This window comes from Colletotrichum jinshuiense, chromosome 2 (assembly GCF_051148585.1).
Source record: "Colletotrichum jinshuiense chromosome 2, complete sequence".
Lineage (NCBI taxonomy): Eukaryota > Fungi > Ascomycota > Sordariomycetes > Glomerellales > Glomerellaceae > Colletotrichum > Colletotrichum jinshuiense.
Window position 1 is genome coordinate 1729673 of NC_139309.1, and position 16156 is coordinate 1745828.

A 16156-nucleotide genomic window follows, 5' to 3' on the forward strand; every position below is an offset into this window, starting at 1 on the left:
GTAGAGTGAAGCCCAAGGTGGTTTTCTCGGTTTGATAGATAACTTGACTCTGTGTTGAGAAACACAAAAGGAGAGAGAAAAATAAAAAGTAGAAAAAAAAAATCTCTGTCTTTATTTCACTCATGAAACTGCGGCAAGAAGGTATTGCCCAAGTGGACCACAACGACTTGGTCGTGGGTTTGAGTGAAGACTTTTTCGAGTCATTGCTTTTGTACCTTGGGTGCCGCGTTGCCTTGGTTAACAATGAATTGCCTTGGTCCACGTTTCACAGGCCCTTCTAGAACATGGGTCACCCTATCGGGTGGGGCCTGTTGCTGGAGGTATGATGTAATTTGGTCCTTCAGAGAGGTTCGCCAAGTGTTGTTTTTTTTTCCCATCGCGTGGCTCGCCACTAATGTCCCCAGGATAGGAAAAGCTCGTAGAGAGTCCTGCCCCAAACGCACCCGAGGATCCACGAAGACCGCCCCCATCTTCTCGGGCGTCACCGTTCCCGAGAGAAAACAAGCAACAAGCCCGACTTGCGAGGTTGACGGCACACGAGCCGCTGCCGCCTTCAACACCACGCCCCGGAGCCGGGTTTTGCATAGCTCACACGTCACTCACCCTCTTACATCCCCTGTACGCGCATCCATCCGATGTCCGAAGCGCAGCGTGAGCGAGAGGTGCAGCGATATCTCCAGAGCTGGCAGGTTGCTCAGGGGTCGTCACTCAATGTCGCCCTCAATGTCGACAGCATCGCCGCGCACGACTTGCAAAACTCGGGCTACAAGCCCAAGGCGTCGTCCGATAAGGCGCTCACGGCCTTTGCCCAGCTGGCTGTCCTGCGGCTAAATGTCAAGCGTGCTATGGTGTCACTGATTGATTCCACCACCCAAACCATCCTTGCCGAGGCTACCCGTAATGTTCAACTCGCAGACCTTGATGATCTTGCAGTGGACCCCCAGAGCAGTGTCGCGCATAACGAAGCCATGTACCGCGACAAGGCTGGCAATACCAACGGTGATTTGTGGCGTATGTAGCCTCTATCCAGAACACCACACTGCCCCGGCTGCTCCAGGAGCGCCGCCGCCGCCGGGTCGACTATAGCACGTTGGCTTCGGTTCTCTCTCATGTGTAATCTCACTCTCGGAGATACAAAAGGGAGCCTTCATCTTTGGGGCTGATGTGCTGACATTGGGATTTTACTAGTGGGCGCCACCATACTTTCACGTCCGGATGCTGTCTGCGAGCACTCTCTTGTGAACACCTGCACCGGCCACGAGCTAGATGGCCAGCCGTACACGGCTACCGGCCTCATAGTTAGTGACTGTCGCCTCGACTCTCGCTTCAGCAACCGTCCCTATGTTCTGTCGGAGCCTGGGGTTCGCTTCTATGCCGGCGTGCCCATCATCTCACGCAGCGGGCACAAGATCGGCTCCTTTGCTGTCTCCGACGAGCAGCCACACGATGGGCTGACGGCGGACGAGATTCGTTTCATGCAGGGCATCGCCCAGACAGCCATGGAACACCTGGAGTGGGCGCGTGATCGCGTCGATCGGTTCAAGGGTGAGCGCATCGTGCGAGGGCTGGCGACCTTTATCGAAGGCTGTTCTGCACTGAACGAAGACCCGACGTCAACCAAGGATGAGATCCCAAGAAGCCCTTCCACAGTACGCCCGCCAGAAATGCCTCTCGCCTCGACAAGACGTCCCCTGCCACGGTCAAACTCTTATTTCCGCAATGCCGAAGTAGAGTCCCGCATATCGTCGGCCTCGCGTCAGCCAGACGAGGCGACCGGCTCCGTCCCTCAATCGTCGCCATTGACTAAGAAGTTGCCCTTATCTAAGCCCGACGGTTTATCGAAACTCTTCACACGGGCAGCCGACGTCCTTCGCCACTCGACGCTCGCCGACGGCGTTGCGCTCTTCGGTGCCACAGCAACGTCCCCCGGGCCGGCGACCCGTTCCAAGCCTGGCAGAAACCAGTCTTCAGACGAGGAGGATGCTGCCCGTCCTACAACATCGGGCTCTGAGGGTCTCGGCCTTGACAGTTCCGACTCCGATACGTCACCATCGGCGAGGCCCTGCAAAATATTGAGCTTCTCTGTTGCCGACGAACGGGCGCGCGCCCGCATCGAGCAAGGCCCCGCGCTGTCGCTTGGTATCCTTGAGAAATACTTCTCCATGTTTCCCATGGGCAAGACCTTTTCATTCACCGAGGCCGGCGTCGGGGTCTCTTCCGGAGACGACAGTGCGAGCGACAAGGAGCCCATGGGCGTTGATGGGGCCGCTCCCGTTGACAAAGCAGAAGGCAGGCGCCGAAAGGTCAGGATGGTTCACGAAGAGCTTCTGAAGAAGATACCGGGAGCAAAGACTGTCGTGTTCGTGCCCCTGTTCGATTACGGCGAAGACAAGCTCGCCGGTGGATGTTTCCTGTGGACCTCAGTCACGGGTCGTATGATGAACCTCGACCAGGACCTGTCGTATCTCCGCGCCTTCAGCAATAGCATCATGACGCAAGTCGGACGCATAAACAGCCAGAAGAACGAGGCTGCGAAGACCACCTTTATTGCGAGCATGAGCCACGAGCTGCGCAGTCCGCTGCACGGGATACTGGGCTCCGCCGAGCTTCTCCAAGACACCAGCACTGATGCCTACCAGTCGGGTCTTATCAGTTCCATAGCCACCTGCGGAAAGACACTGCTCGACACTTTGAATCATGTGCTCGATTACAGCAAGATCAACAGGCTGGGTCGAGCACAGATGAGAAAGCGTGCGAAACAGAATCTAAACAGACCCGTCGCCATCACCTCGGATTCTATGGAAAGCCTGAGTATGACGTCTGTGGTGGACCTCGCCGTCTTGGTTGAAGAAGTGGTCGACGCTATTGCGGCCGGCCATGCTTTTAAGAAGCTCGTCGGAGCAGGTCCTTTCGATACACCAAGGCCCAGTATCAGCGTCAACGAGTCAAACAATATCAGACCAGTCGCCAATTTCCAAGCTCCTGGGGCGAAGGGCCTGGTGTCAGTCTTGCTGGATATTGATCCAAAAACACCTTGGCTGGTAAAGACACAACCCGGCGCCCTCCGAAGGATTATTATGAATCTTTTCGGAAACGCGCTGAAGTATACGTCGTCAGGTTTCGTCCTCGTATCCCTTAGCGGCCAGGCAAGATCCGAGGGCTCAAAGATTGACGCTTTGATACGCGTGGCGGATTCCGGCAAGGGCATGTCGGAAGAATTCCAGCAAACCCGACTCTTCCTGCCCTTCAGCCAAGAAGATTCGTTCCAGCCTGGCACTGGACTGGGACTGAGCATTGTCAAACAAATCGTTGACTCTCTGCGAGGAAGCCTCGACGTCAGATCTGAGCAACAAAAGGGCACCGAGATTGACGTACACCTCAGCTTTTCCTCCGTTCCCGACGAAGCATCTCGTGAACCTGACGAGATAATGCGTCAGACTGTCGAAAAAACCAGAGGACTGAACGTGATGCTACTGGAGGAGGAGAACAGTTCCGAGTCGCAGCTGATGACTAGACAAGCCGCCAAGCTGAGCGAAATCCTTAGTGAGACTTGTTCACAATGGTTCCAAATGAAAGTCACGAAAGAAGACCCAAACAACCCCTCGGAAGCCGATATTTATCTGTACCCCGAACCGCCGTCTGTGGAATTGTTGGAGAAACGGTTCAAGAGGAATTCAGAGAGACCCTCAAATCGGCGAAAGACCCCCTTCGTCATCATCAGCCCGAATGCAGAAGAGGCGGTGCGTATTCTGCAGGAGCATAGTAAGCTTCTGATGGACTTTTCGGAAGTCGTGGAAGTAATTCCACAGCCGTGAGTGTAACCACAATTAAAGGGGCCAACGCCAGTGCTTTTACCAACATGCTAACACAATTCCTAGTTGCGGCCCAAGAAAACTGGCCAAAGTCTTTAGTCACTGCCTCAAACGGGCGGAGGATTTAGAGAAAGCCGATGGGAAACCGCGCATCTCACCCGGGTCCTTGGCCGCCGAGCAACCACCTGCAGACGAGGAAACTCCCGATGACAAGGTTCGGACGGTTGAAAGGGTTGGCACTCCTCTCCATCAGGACGCCAAGGCTCACCAACTGGAACCGGCCATGTCGGCCCAACCACTCATAAAGCCTCTGGGCGCTCTAGCGCTTTCGCCGGCTCTGAATGGCGGGCAACCGGTCATCGTGGAGCAGAAGAACGTTACGCTTCACGTCCTGCTCGTCGACGACAACCAAATCAATCTCAAACTTCTCGTCATGTTCATGAAGAAGTGCGGCTTCTCATACGAACAAGCCGAAAACGGGCAGGAGGCGTTGGACAAGTTCATCGCCGCCTCGAGCGCCTCGGCCGAGACGACTGCCAGCAAGCGTCGGCGGTTCGACTTTGTCCTTATGGATATCAGCATGCCTGTCATGAACGGGTTCGAGGCGACGAAGCGGATACGGGAGTATGAGCGCGAGCAGAAGCTGCAGGCGACAACCGTCGTTGCCCTGACGGGTCTCGCGAGTGCAGATGCCCGACGGGATGCCGAGACCTCGGGATTCGATGTTTTCTTGCCAAAGCCGGTGCGCTTTGCCGAGTTACAAAAGCTGCTTACGGCCTCGTAGGCTGTAGTATATGAACCTTTTTCGGCCCCTTACACATTTTTTCAGCATCATAAGCGGAAGCATACTGGTGGTAACCCTGGTTCACCAGTGCCATTGCGTTCAAACTTGGCCATCATTGCCGTCATTTGAAAACATAGATGGTATATAGCCTATACATAAACGAATTTCTTTGTTTCACCACGATTCTAGACATGTTTTTATGTCGGTGTCCCAGGAACGCTAATTATTTCGTGACAGCCAAGCAAGATGTTTCGGCTGTTCAATGTAGGTGTTCCCAACGGATTACTCCTGCTGCGACAAAATAGGAGCGGCGGCAGGGTCATATGTCGACCCAAAGCCCTTGGCAAGCACTGCGCAAGCATCGTGAACAAACTTCCTGCTAATTTGATGCACACTATAAGACGGACGTTAGAAACTCTGAAATGTACGGGGGGGCGAGAAAGATGATATAACACTGACCCAGCAAGAACAAGCACAGAGTGCGTCGCGCCCTTGTACACCTCAGTCTCGACCTCGACGCCGGCGTCCCTCAACTGCTCCGCGTACTTGAGTCCCTCGGGCGTAAGCAGATCCACCTCGGCAACGGCCAGCCACGTCTTGGGGCTGCGCTTGAGGATCTCCTTTGGCGCGAAGCACGGCGAGGCTTCCCACTCGGTCCTATCCTCGGGGCGCGAGAAGTAGAGGTTTTGGTACCACGCCATGCGGCTGGGCGTCAGCCAGGGGACGTGCTTCGAGGTGGCCCAGCCCGTCTCGGCGGTTGCGGTGCTGTCAATGACGGGGCAGACGAGGAGTTGGGAGATGGGTGCCGGTGTGATGTTGGCGAGGGAGGCTTTCATTGTGAGGATTGCGGCGAGGTTGCCACCCCTAACTTTTGTGTTAGGAACTGGGTCGGTTGGAATAGGGGGGCCAGGGGTCAACTAACGCTGAAACACCACCGATTGTGAGGAGGGCAGTGTTAATGTTGAGACGGGCAACATTCGAGGCCTCCAAAACCCATTTCAGGCCAGTGAGGCAGTCCTCGACAGCGGCAGGATAGACGTGCTCTGGGGCATGACGGTAGTTGATGGTGACCACCACGCATCTCACATCTGCACTTATTAACACCACTTCTCACTATGGATCCCGGCTGCTGCAGTCCACTGACATTTACAAACATGAGTCAAGAAGCCATTCTCGTTGTCCAGACCACCGTTTACCCAGCCGCCGCCGTGAAGCCATACCAGGCAGGGCCAACCTCCCTCCGGCGCCTGGCCTTCGGGCACGAACACGCGCACCTGGATTTCGCCGCCCAGTTCCTCGTCCCACTGCTTGCCGACGGGCGAGAGCTTCTGCGTGGTGTGAGCTAGGGGGTTGTGGTTGAAGCGCGAGGCAGGGTCCCAGGGCTGGGCCTCGGAGGGCTCCATGTACTGAATAATGGAGTCATGGAGGGCGACGTATTCCGGGTCCAGCTGGGAGCGGACGGACGGGTGGATCGGTTGGTGAACAGTCCTCTCTTCCGCCATTTTGATGATTCCGAGAGACGGGTTTGCGATGAAGCCGAGCGGCAGGTTGTGAGAGGCCAAAAAGAGAAAAGCTGGAGTTGAAGACGGCTGACGTGATTGGTATGTGGAGCTAGTGAGTGAGGCTTTTTGAGAGTTTGCGAACGGGCCCATTACGATCCGGCAAGTTTGCCCGTTCTCGGCGATCCTAGTGATGAAATCCAATAGGAGGGCCCGCTTAACCGGCATTTGATCGGACGGGAAGTCTCCTCCCCCAGTTTTGGATACAAGGAGGCCCAGTCGGTCGGATTCATATTAATGCCCTCAATGTTATGATTTCCAGCATTCAATCATGTTGTCTAATTAGTGGAGGTTTGCTATATTGGCCAATTCCCAATTTTCTCTAAACCCATGGTTGCCTCTCGAAAGTGGACGCAGGCACGATTTCTATGTCAGATGAAGTCTAAATTGTTTCCAAATAGCTAGTCAAAGCAGCCGCCTAGAACTCTTTGCCCATGGTCCAATACTGGGCATGTAGCACGCCTATTTTTTGCAGATTGAAATTTCCCGGAACTCATCTGATATTTAGGCTTGACGGCGAGTCTACGAGAATAAGCGCCGCGTATTTCTTAGCACAAGGCGAGTCTGTGACGTTCCCTGTAATGCCCGTAATTCCAGCAATCAACACATGATTTGCTGGACTGGCAATTTTAATGTTCACTTCAACACACCGAATTGGGGCAACTTCAATTACAACCACTCTTTGACAGCCGCTATTTGCTCATCTCTCCGGTTCGTACATGTTACAAAGCTTTTGTAGAGCGACACACCAACCATTGCGAGAAAAATGTCAGGCAAACTACTAAATCTTACAAAGGTCGTGTCAATGTTGGGAAGTCGTCCTCGAATAAAACCACGTATGTTTCCAGGCATCGTACTCCAGGTGGTGCAGAAAATCTTCATGCTCACTTCCGTAAGAGCACCGGAATTCAGTGCACTAGCTTGGGGCAGCATCCGTTAACTTTCGCATGTCTAGAAAACTTGTCTGACCTCAAATAGCCGATAGATCAAGCCAACTCCAAGAAGCTGCTGTAGAACAACTACATAGAAATAACATGGGACAATGCATGTACAAGAAAACAAGCGCACCCTAAGTTGGTTAAACCACCGATCAACACTTGAACACGACAAATGCTCTTAGATACCCTTCCACGCTTGCTCTAGGTGGGGCCAAAGGGAGACAAACCTAGCTGTTTCGAAGAGCCATGCGTATACACTGTCACTTAGTCTTGCTTCGTCCATTGGCCTGAGAAAAGTATGGTAGTATTGGCACATGTCTTGTCGTGAGACTTGACAAGGAACCTTGCAGCGTTCAATCCCCGGACCGGCAGCTGGACTGCCAATCGTGAGGAGATCGAAAGCAATGACATAAGCAGAAGTCGGGCCGGCTATTTCGGCAGTCCCAACAGAACGAGGGATGATTCCAGAGAGTTGTGAGGCGAGAATTAATGGACACTCCAATTTGATAGGCGCGGAAAAGATCCCAGGCAAAGGCCCGTCTTTTCGGCGGAAAAGTGAATATGCGGTTCGGCGATACCAGTCGCCCTGGATAACAGTCTTGGCAAAATGGCGATGCTACATACCTTGGTATTTAAGATGAACAGTTGTCGGGTCAATGCCAAGGATTAGATGCAGGCAGACCGGCCTAAAACGAACCGAGGGACTTTGGGTTGACTCGTTCATCATCTGAACCATGCTTTTTCTAACAAGCAGAGTTGCATTCGCTACCTTTCATTGGTGTATAAACTTCTTACAAATTTGTTATTCGTCCAGGATACGGAAGAATTGGCATTGCGGATAGCATCCTTGGAACCGGCTACATCTAGGAACGGCCAGCGGAAAGCCCGCAAGAGACGGACATAAACCCCCGGCCGATGACTGCCGTCCCGGCACCTGCAATGTCGTACAGACGTCGGTGTGCGAGAGGGTGTCGACCTAGGTTTGGTCAGATTGAGGCTCGGAGCCGCATTCTTTTGTTTCCTGGAAATTACCAGTGACCAACGGCCAGCCCGCCGAACGAGAAATGCCTTTTATCAGAAACTGGACCGTGAACCGCAGGGGATTCCCAGGGTGGAAATAAGCATAAGCGCAAACTCTTAGGGCTCCCGACGGCAGTCTCATCCCCCAATTGTTTCCCCGCAAAGCCAAGTAGACTTCATACGGCAACCCCGCAATCTTAGCCAGACCGCTTTTCCGTCTAGATCTCGGCGGCCACTAGCCACCAGCTCGGGCCGCCTCGGATTGACATCATTTTCTGTTTTTTGCCTCAGCTAAATGCCAAGCACGGTATTCCACTCGAAGCTGTTGCTTATAGGTACGCATCGGATATGCAGATATAACCGGGTGATTCAATTAATTGGCCTCTTGGCCGATCCTAGACAGGTGAGGGGAACCTGGAAAATGGCGACTTCACGAGATTTCAAATCGTCTAGTGAGCATTCATTTATGAGCATGTAATGTATAAATAGTGGTGTGTCTATATGCTGTGTGCTATTACACTCGCCAGCTTGCTCTTTATCATCCGAGTCAGTAGCAACGCCATTCAACAGGCCGTTTGATTTCATCATGAAGATCTTATCTCTCGCTGCCACTGCGCTGGCCAGCGCTACTCTTTCATCTGCAGCCATCTCCTTACCAAACGGATGGTTTGCTATCGCTCCGGAAGAGAAGATCAAACCCGGCAAGATCAATGGCGAGCCTCGGTATCTGACATGGATGGCCGAGTCTCAGATTAAGCATGGTGTTGAGCCCACATACGCTTACACCATCTCATCATTCTACTCTGGTGTCCTGCTGGCATACAAGCGAACCGGAAACCAGAAGTACCTCGACTACGTCAAGCAAGCCACAGATATTCTTCTCTACCCGGCTTGGAACGGAGAAATTCTTCTGTACAACAACAGCAACTCCATTGATGACATCCGTTTTGGCCACACCTTCCTTGACATCTACAATGCCACTGGCAACGAGATCTACAAGACGGCAGCCCAAACCTTGCGCGACCAAATCGACCGCAGTGGACGCAACCCCGACGGCGGGTTCTATCATCGTTACCCAGTTTACATCGATCAGATGTGGCTCGATGGAATTTACATGCTCGACGTTTTCTATGCCCGCTGGACCCGAGAGTTTGAGTCCGACAACTCAACTGCTTGGGATGATATCGCACTTCAATTCGACCTTGTCGATGCCGGTACTCTCTCTGAGCGCAACCGCACCAACGGCCTTCCGCTGCACGGTTTCGACTGGAGCAAGAAGGCTATCTGGGCTAACCCGGAGACCGGCGCTTCCCCGCATGTGTGGGGCCGCGCGGTGGGATGGTATATCATGGCCCTCGTTGACACACTCGAGCTATTCCCGGCGGATCACCCCGGCCGCGAGCGTCTGATCAAATACTTCCAGTCTGTCTCCGATGCCGTCGTCGCAGCCCAGGACAAGAAGACCAAGGGCTGGTGGCTCGTCATGACCCCAGGCACGGAAGGACAGTGGGGTAACTACATCGAGAGTTCCGGCTCGTCCATGTTTGTGTATGGTCTGCTCAAGGGTCTTCGTCTCGGCTACATTAAGGGAGACCAATACCTCAAGGCTGCACTGAGCGGGTACAAGCTAATGACGGATACTTTCTCGGAGACTCGCAAGAGCGACAATGCTTTGGTTTACGGATGGACTGTACAAACTGGCAGTTTGAGCTCCAACGGTAGCTTTGAGGTAAGTGCATCTTCACATTACACTGGCATTGAATGCCTTTTATGATTGGACTGCTTCTGACTATGTTCGCAGTACTACGCCAGCATGCCTCTCTTTGAGAACGACTTGAAGGGAGTTGCCCCCTTCTTGTTCTCCAGCTACGAATACGAGTTGTACCTGGAGCAGAAGAAATAAGCTCGAATGAGTAGGATGATGTTTCATGCGAGTTTGCAATGCTTGGTTTGCGCGTCGTGGCAATAAACGAGTTTACCTGCTGGATAGCAATCCTCCACATAGACCAAAATTACAAATAATGCAATAACATTTAGTCGTTAGACCACAATTATATACGGTTTTCACAAGGAGATAAAATTAGTGCTTACGCGTGATAGGCGTTTCTGCCAATTCACTGTTATCTTAACCCATTTGCAAACATATGTGCGGGTGCACACTTTGGCTTGTAAGAAACTCTCTTCCAAACTTGTGGCGGAATGTAACACGCAACCATGAAATACAAAAACGAAGTTCTTAATTAATATTAGAGGCGTCTTCTGTTCTTGGCGTTGTTTCTATTTCTCCCTCCTCCGTTGTTGCTGTTGTTGTTATTGTTACCACCCCCGGTGGCGGTACCGCTCACCCGCTCGCATCGTTCGCCGCCATCACCATTGCCGCACCGAAGGGGCAATAAGCAGCAGCCATCTGGATCGGCAAATTGCTCAAGTCCATTAGCGCCTTTGCCGAGGGATTGGCAATCAGGTCCATCGGGAAAGCCGCAGCTATGGGGTTACGGTAACGTTAACGCATGGTTCAACTCTCTACCTCACTTCTTTTTGTTATATGGGGTTTTCATGGGTCGAGGATAAGGAGGCGCTGAGAGACAAGAATAAGGTCCAAGGCGCGGATAGAGTGAAGACTTACCCATTTTGGGCAAGAACGCCTGTGGCAAAGAGAGTGAAGAAAATTGTAGGAAATTTCATTTTGGCGGTCTGAGAAAAAGTAAATACTCTGCACAGCAGATGAAATAAAACTATTTGAAAACTGAATTGGACGATAGAGCGTGATTCAAATTGGGTGTGATTTGAACTGGAATCATGCAAGCTTTATAGTTGGCAAGTTGATTATATTAGTCTTTTGTCAGAATATGATCTGCACTGTCGCAGCTTCTAAACATCTTGGCAGGTGACCATTATTGTCTTGTTGCGTATCATCTCTGACCCCGAAAGAACAAAGTAGGCCACCCAGGCTCCACCACGGTGTCCCCGCGAAACTCAGCTCAAATAAAACCAAGCTTAGCGAACTTCAAATTTGATTCATCAAGTGTGTCACAATTGAACGCAGACTAGGTATATTGTCATAAGCCCCATCTTTCGATGCTCTGCAAACATGTCGGTAAAATTAACTCAGGGGCATTATTGGGGTAATGGGGACATCAAAGTTCCTCCACGCCGTTCTACGAGCTCAACCCACACGGCAACATCCTGTCACCCCCACAAGGCGCTCACCTCCAATATTCAAAACGTACACTCCTCATAACTTGACAATAATTGGCCATCATGCGTAAGTTTCGAACGTGGGTTATAGAAATTTCATAATAAACCATTGCGCAGGTGGGGTATTTAGTTCGCATGACCCAACGACGAGAAGACATAGATGGTGAGTTGGTGTTTTAAGTCTAGAACAGAACATAGTTTATCTCTACTCGCAGAAAACGGGTCTTTTTAGTGAATGCCTTTGCAAGTTGCATTAATTACTTGATTGCTAGTCTTTGATCTAGGTACTGTCTGCAAACTGATTTCGTAAAACCCATGTTCGACTGCATGCAAATGATGGGGGCGGAATATTCTGATAATTTTACCCTAAAGTCGGCACATAACCTTAATTGGACTATGGCATGGGACAGGAGCCCTTTTTAAAGCAGATCATTGACTAAACGGTCCCATGCTACAGCAACGTTACGATGCTTTACGATTTGTTCGGACGTCAAATGCTCGAATATCAAATGGTTTCTTGCGCACTGGGAACAAATCACCAGCAATTAAGGTTGTTTTTTAACCTGTCGACCAACGGTTGTATCCGTCTCCAGGGAGAGACTTTACGTGACACTATTTGTCCCGCTTGACTTCAGCCTCAAACCTACGCTATGTACCATTTTGGACGGTCGGTCTTGCTGTCCTGTTTCCGAACTTGCCTTTCAGGAGAAACAAAATTGTCGCTTTTTCTGAAGGCTGCAGGAGAGACTAAATTGATGATAGAGGGCCTTCCCTTCCAGTTTGATTTTACTACTACCAATCCCTCTCAAAAGACACTTATTTACCTGAATCAGAGATTTTGCTAACAGCATTATAGCATCAACTGTTAATAGCATGTTGCCTATAAAACTCCAATGTATGGCATTCTTCCAGTTGACATTATATCACGGAAATCAAGTGACTGAGGAAGCGCATTGATCGATGGTGGGTAAAATAAATTGGCCGCTGATATCTCAGTTCTTACGGTCGAGCAAAGGGTTATCGTTTCATAAGCATTGAAATACCAAAGTTCCACTTGTTTCCTTAATAGGCAGCTTTTTCTGTCGCAGATGTATTGAATGTCCTGCCTGACGGACGTTTGCAGATCTCTAGTGGGGCTATGCTCCGTCGTTGGCAGGGGGGTAAATCCTTCTCAAAAGCGAAAGTTGGCAGATGGCCTGCTGCACATTACGTGATCTTTAAACGGGACAATGGGCAGGCGCCTCGTTGTCACAGCTTGCCTGTCCTGTTGCTAAAAGTTGAAACTTGCACAGGGTTAATGGCCGCTTACCCTGGATGTGCCTTAAATCTGACTGCTGTCTTTGATATGTCTGTTTAGCGCGCCGAGACACCAGGTTGCCAGAATTTCTCGCCTTCATACTGGGCGATGTTGTAGTACGTGGCAGTGCGGTCTGATTTGCCAATGCTTGGCAGCACGTAAGAAGAAATGATCTTTCCGTCTATGGCGCGACATGGCAGATGCACCTGCAAAAGCTGACGAACCAGCGCTCGTTTCACCAGCTTTGCCTCATATCGGCTGTATGCAGCCGCCCGCAGAGCTGACGCCCTTAGCCCCCAAAGTCCCATAGCTGATCCCTCCTGAATCACTCATTCCGCGCCTTCCCGTGTCCTTTTTAGTGTGCGCTTCCACTTTTTGTTTATGATTTTGAGTTTGTCCTGATATTTCCTTGCTCTTCTCCCGACTAGAATGTCAACCGATGGAAATATGGCCCACCATTGCAGAGCCATATACCCGGATGGTCGCGTATGGCGATTGAGTATTCGCGCTCTTCTAGTAACGGCATTTATAGGCGCTCAGACAGCAATTGCCCAAGAATGCAGTTACGAAGGTGGCTGGGCCCTCCGGAATGAGGGATCGTGCCCGCCGAGTGCCCCAGTCGAATGTGGCACAGGAGCACAACCTCGGTGCTGTCCTTCTGGCTTCAGTTGCACAGGAGATGGCGACTACGTTGGCAATTATTGTTGCTTAGGTTCGTAGAAATCCCGGCATTCTTGCAATTTCGCAGAGATTATTTCTGTAGAAGTTCGACCGAGGTCTAACTTATATTTGCCGCCACAGACCCTGCAGATTGTAGAGCATTAGCACTTGAACACCCCAAGGTTAGTTGTTTCGAGTATTGATCCGCTCCATGCTGTGAGCTTCCGGTTAATCATGAGCACTGTAGTGCCCAGACTCAGCATGGAAACTATGGGGCGTTAACGGCCGACTCGACAACGGCGGATGGTGCTGCATGGCCGATCAAAATGGCGTATATCGAGACAACGGGGAAGGCATCGCGCTGCTTTGCACTAAAACGACAGCCACAGTACTCCCCCAGAGTCATTTTTGGGCCAAAACCGTTGACACCGTGTCATGCTCCACGACGTCGACTTCTACAACATCTACAACAGCCGCGACTGATACGCCCACGTCTACTGGTACCTCTACCCCCGTCGAAACCACGGAGGCCGTGCAGCCTGTGACAAACGAATCGAGTTCCATGTCCACTGGTGCAATAGCTGGCATTGCCGTTGGTGGAGTTGCTGGTGGCGCTCTTCTGGTCGCCGGAATTTTCTTCCTATGGAGGAGGAAGAGAAAGCTCAACACCAATGCTCAGACAAGGCCTACAACAGGAAGAGAGGTGGAAACAGCTTGGGCATATGATGCACAAACACAAAAAACACCATTTGGACATGGGCAGGGTGGGGCCAACGAGCTTGCGACCCAAGAACTTCGTGCCGAGATGGATTCATCGACGCAGCCGACTTTTGAACTGGATGCTCAGTCGACAACTGCGCATGAGTTAGACTCGTCACATACGGTCTCGAGACCGATCCAAAGAGATGAAGGGAAGTTCCGATAGAAAAGATACCCTGGGTAACACATCGAAAGAATCAATTTAGTAAGGAAAAGAAGTGTTGGCGTTCCCGTGGTTGACTTGTCATTTATACATTCATATTACATTCACACTACGCCTTGAAGTTATGGAGTAATGCTTGAGGGCTGTGCATTTTTCAAAGTCGTAGTCAGATGCGCTTTGCGATGACCTACTTGCTGAAGACTTCACCCGCCCGTGTGTACGCCGGCTCCGGCCTGCTCTTGAAAACGACAGAATGATTGGTACCGGAATGTTCTCCGATAGGAGCTTGAAACTTCGAAGAAGAAAAGATACTCTAGCTTACTATCGGTTAGGCTTTGCCCGTGTCAGGGCAGTCACCGGCTTCACATCATTGCCGAATATACTTTTGCAACCGATCTGGTCCAAGTGGTGGGACCACTCCCGCCTATAACTTGATTTGCAAGCGTATTCATTTGTATTCTTTGTTGGATCTCCAAGACACAGAATAATTAGCTGTGAAATTAAAAACAGTATAGCTTAGTCTCCTCGATGGAAAAATCAGAAATGGTGTCGCTCGTGATCATTGATATTGTTTTTTCCAAACCCAAGATGGAACCACAAACTCCACGCCGCCGAGATCGCATTCTACTCTGCTGCTATAAGACACTAATAAAAGCCTAAGGCTTGACCATGTGCCACGTGGTTGTGGTCTTGCACTAAATCTGAACTCAGGATCCAGAGCACGGCCGGTCACCATTCACTGCTTGACTTGAGCTCAAATTAGACACATCAAACTATAATTTCTTTAGTTCTGCTTTTTATGATCTCCGAAGACATCGTATTTATGTAAGATATTTTGAAGGGATCAGCGTCACAGTAAGTTGTGCTAGTAGCGAAAACCAAAATGTACTGGCTGGTCTTAATATGCATGTCATACAGAAAACATGCTGATGCCACTCGACTTTTGAAAGATCTAAGAGACTAAATATAATTTTTATTTTTTTGCGGCAAAATAGAAGTCTGTATTCTATCACCAGATTAATTAACACAACTCAAATCCCATTCCAGAGTCAGGATTTTCATGTATGCCTTTTTGGCAGAATCTGGCTGTGCGTTGATTTCCTGGCATGGCCAGGTTAGGCAAAATTTGCAATTTCCCCAAATAAAGTCTCATCCATAAAATATGTTTGGAGCTTATATCTTGGCCTTTCGTTCTAGGTGTTGACTGACCCAAATCACTCTTGAGAGTTGAAGCTAATATAGAATTGGGCCGCATCTGGAAGAGCTGAAGTGAGACAGGAAATACGCTAACATACTCAACTACAAGTTAGCTCGTGGTTTTAGGAATCGTTAGAGGCGGCTTCTTTTTCATTATGCTCTTATTATGACGAAGTGGTTATAGCTCCAATGTTCGCATGCGGAGATGGTCGGTGGTAGGCTGCACTACTGTAGTACTACTTGTACAGAACATCAGCCTCAATGTCAGTCGGTCTATTGCTCACGTTCCGTCGTAACATCTAATCCCTCACATAAAATTACCAGTAGTTCAAGATTTTTATTTCTTCAAACCAGCATGGATGCTGACCAAGGCCAGACCGAGCCCAGAAGACGGTCGTGCACGATGCACAACCGAAATGGATCGACCAAACAAAATTTCCATGTTCAAGTGGAGGAAGTAGGTGATGGAACCAAGGAATTGAACAGCCAGAAAACTACAGCTGCGAGGAATTCAAAATTTACAACAGTGTTGGGGCGCTACGGCAGTAAAAGCGGCCATGAGAAGCTGGGCAGTAGGCAAGACGATGCCATAAACATATCAAGGACTCCAAAACCTATCATACGAAGAAATTGGTGGCGGTTCTTCAGCGGTTGGCTCATTCATGTTCCGGCTCTGTTAGCCACAACAGCCATCACAGCCAACAGCCAACGAAAACGATTTTGGTACTCCGACGATGGGGTCAAATTTGGCAAGTTCAAACTCACTGCC

The 16156-nt window shown here is 50.5% G+C and overlaps 4 protein-coding genes across 4 annotated transcripts; 3 read left to right on the forward strand and 1 right to left on the reverse strand.

Annotated features, from left to right (window-relative positions):
- Positions 1-635: 635 nt before the first annotated feature.
- Positions 636-4596, forward strand: EsH8_II_000475 (GAF domain-containing hybrid sensor histidine kinase/response regulator; the record flags this gene model as incomplete). Its single annotated transcript, XM_083263773.1, has 3 exons — positions 636-1011; positions 1189-3811; positions 3879-4596. 3 exons carry the CDS (start codon positions 636-638, stop codon positions 4594-4596), a joined length of 3717 nt encoding a protein of 1238 aa, XP_083121095.1.
- A 282-nt stretch (positions 4597-4878) lies between these two features.
- Positions 4879-6248, reverse strand: EsH8_II_000476 (alpha/beta hydrolase; the record flags this gene model as incomplete). Its single annotated transcript, XM_083263774.1, has 4 exons — positions 4879-4990; positions 5056-5460; positions 5519-5684; positions 5741-6248. The coding sequence occupies 4 exons, from the start codon at positions 6246-6248 to the stop codon at positions 4879-4881; spliced, it is 1191 nt and encodes a 396-aa protein (XP_083121096.1).
- A 2451-nt stretch (positions 6249-8699) lies between these two features.
- EsH8_II_000477 (glycosyl hydrolase) lies at positions 8700-10016 on the forward strand (the record flags this gene model as incomplete). Its single annotated transcript, XM_083263775.1, has 2 exons — positions 8700-9842; positions 9915-10016. The coding sequence occupies 2 exons, from the start codon at positions 8700-8702 to the stop codon at positions 10014-10016; spliced, it is 1245 nt and encodes a 414-aa protein (XP_083121097.1).
- Positions 10017-13581: 3565 nt separating this feature from the next.
- EsH8_II_000478 (uncharacterized protein) lies at positions 13582-14193 on the forward strand (the record flags this gene model as incomplete). The annotated part of the gene is made up of 1 exon (XM_083263776.1): positions 13582-14193. The coding sequence occupies one exon, from the start codon at positions 13582-13584 to the stop codon at positions 14191-14193; it is 612 nt and encodes a 203-aa protein (XP_083121098.1).
- Positions 14194-16156: the final 1963 nt, after the last annotated feature.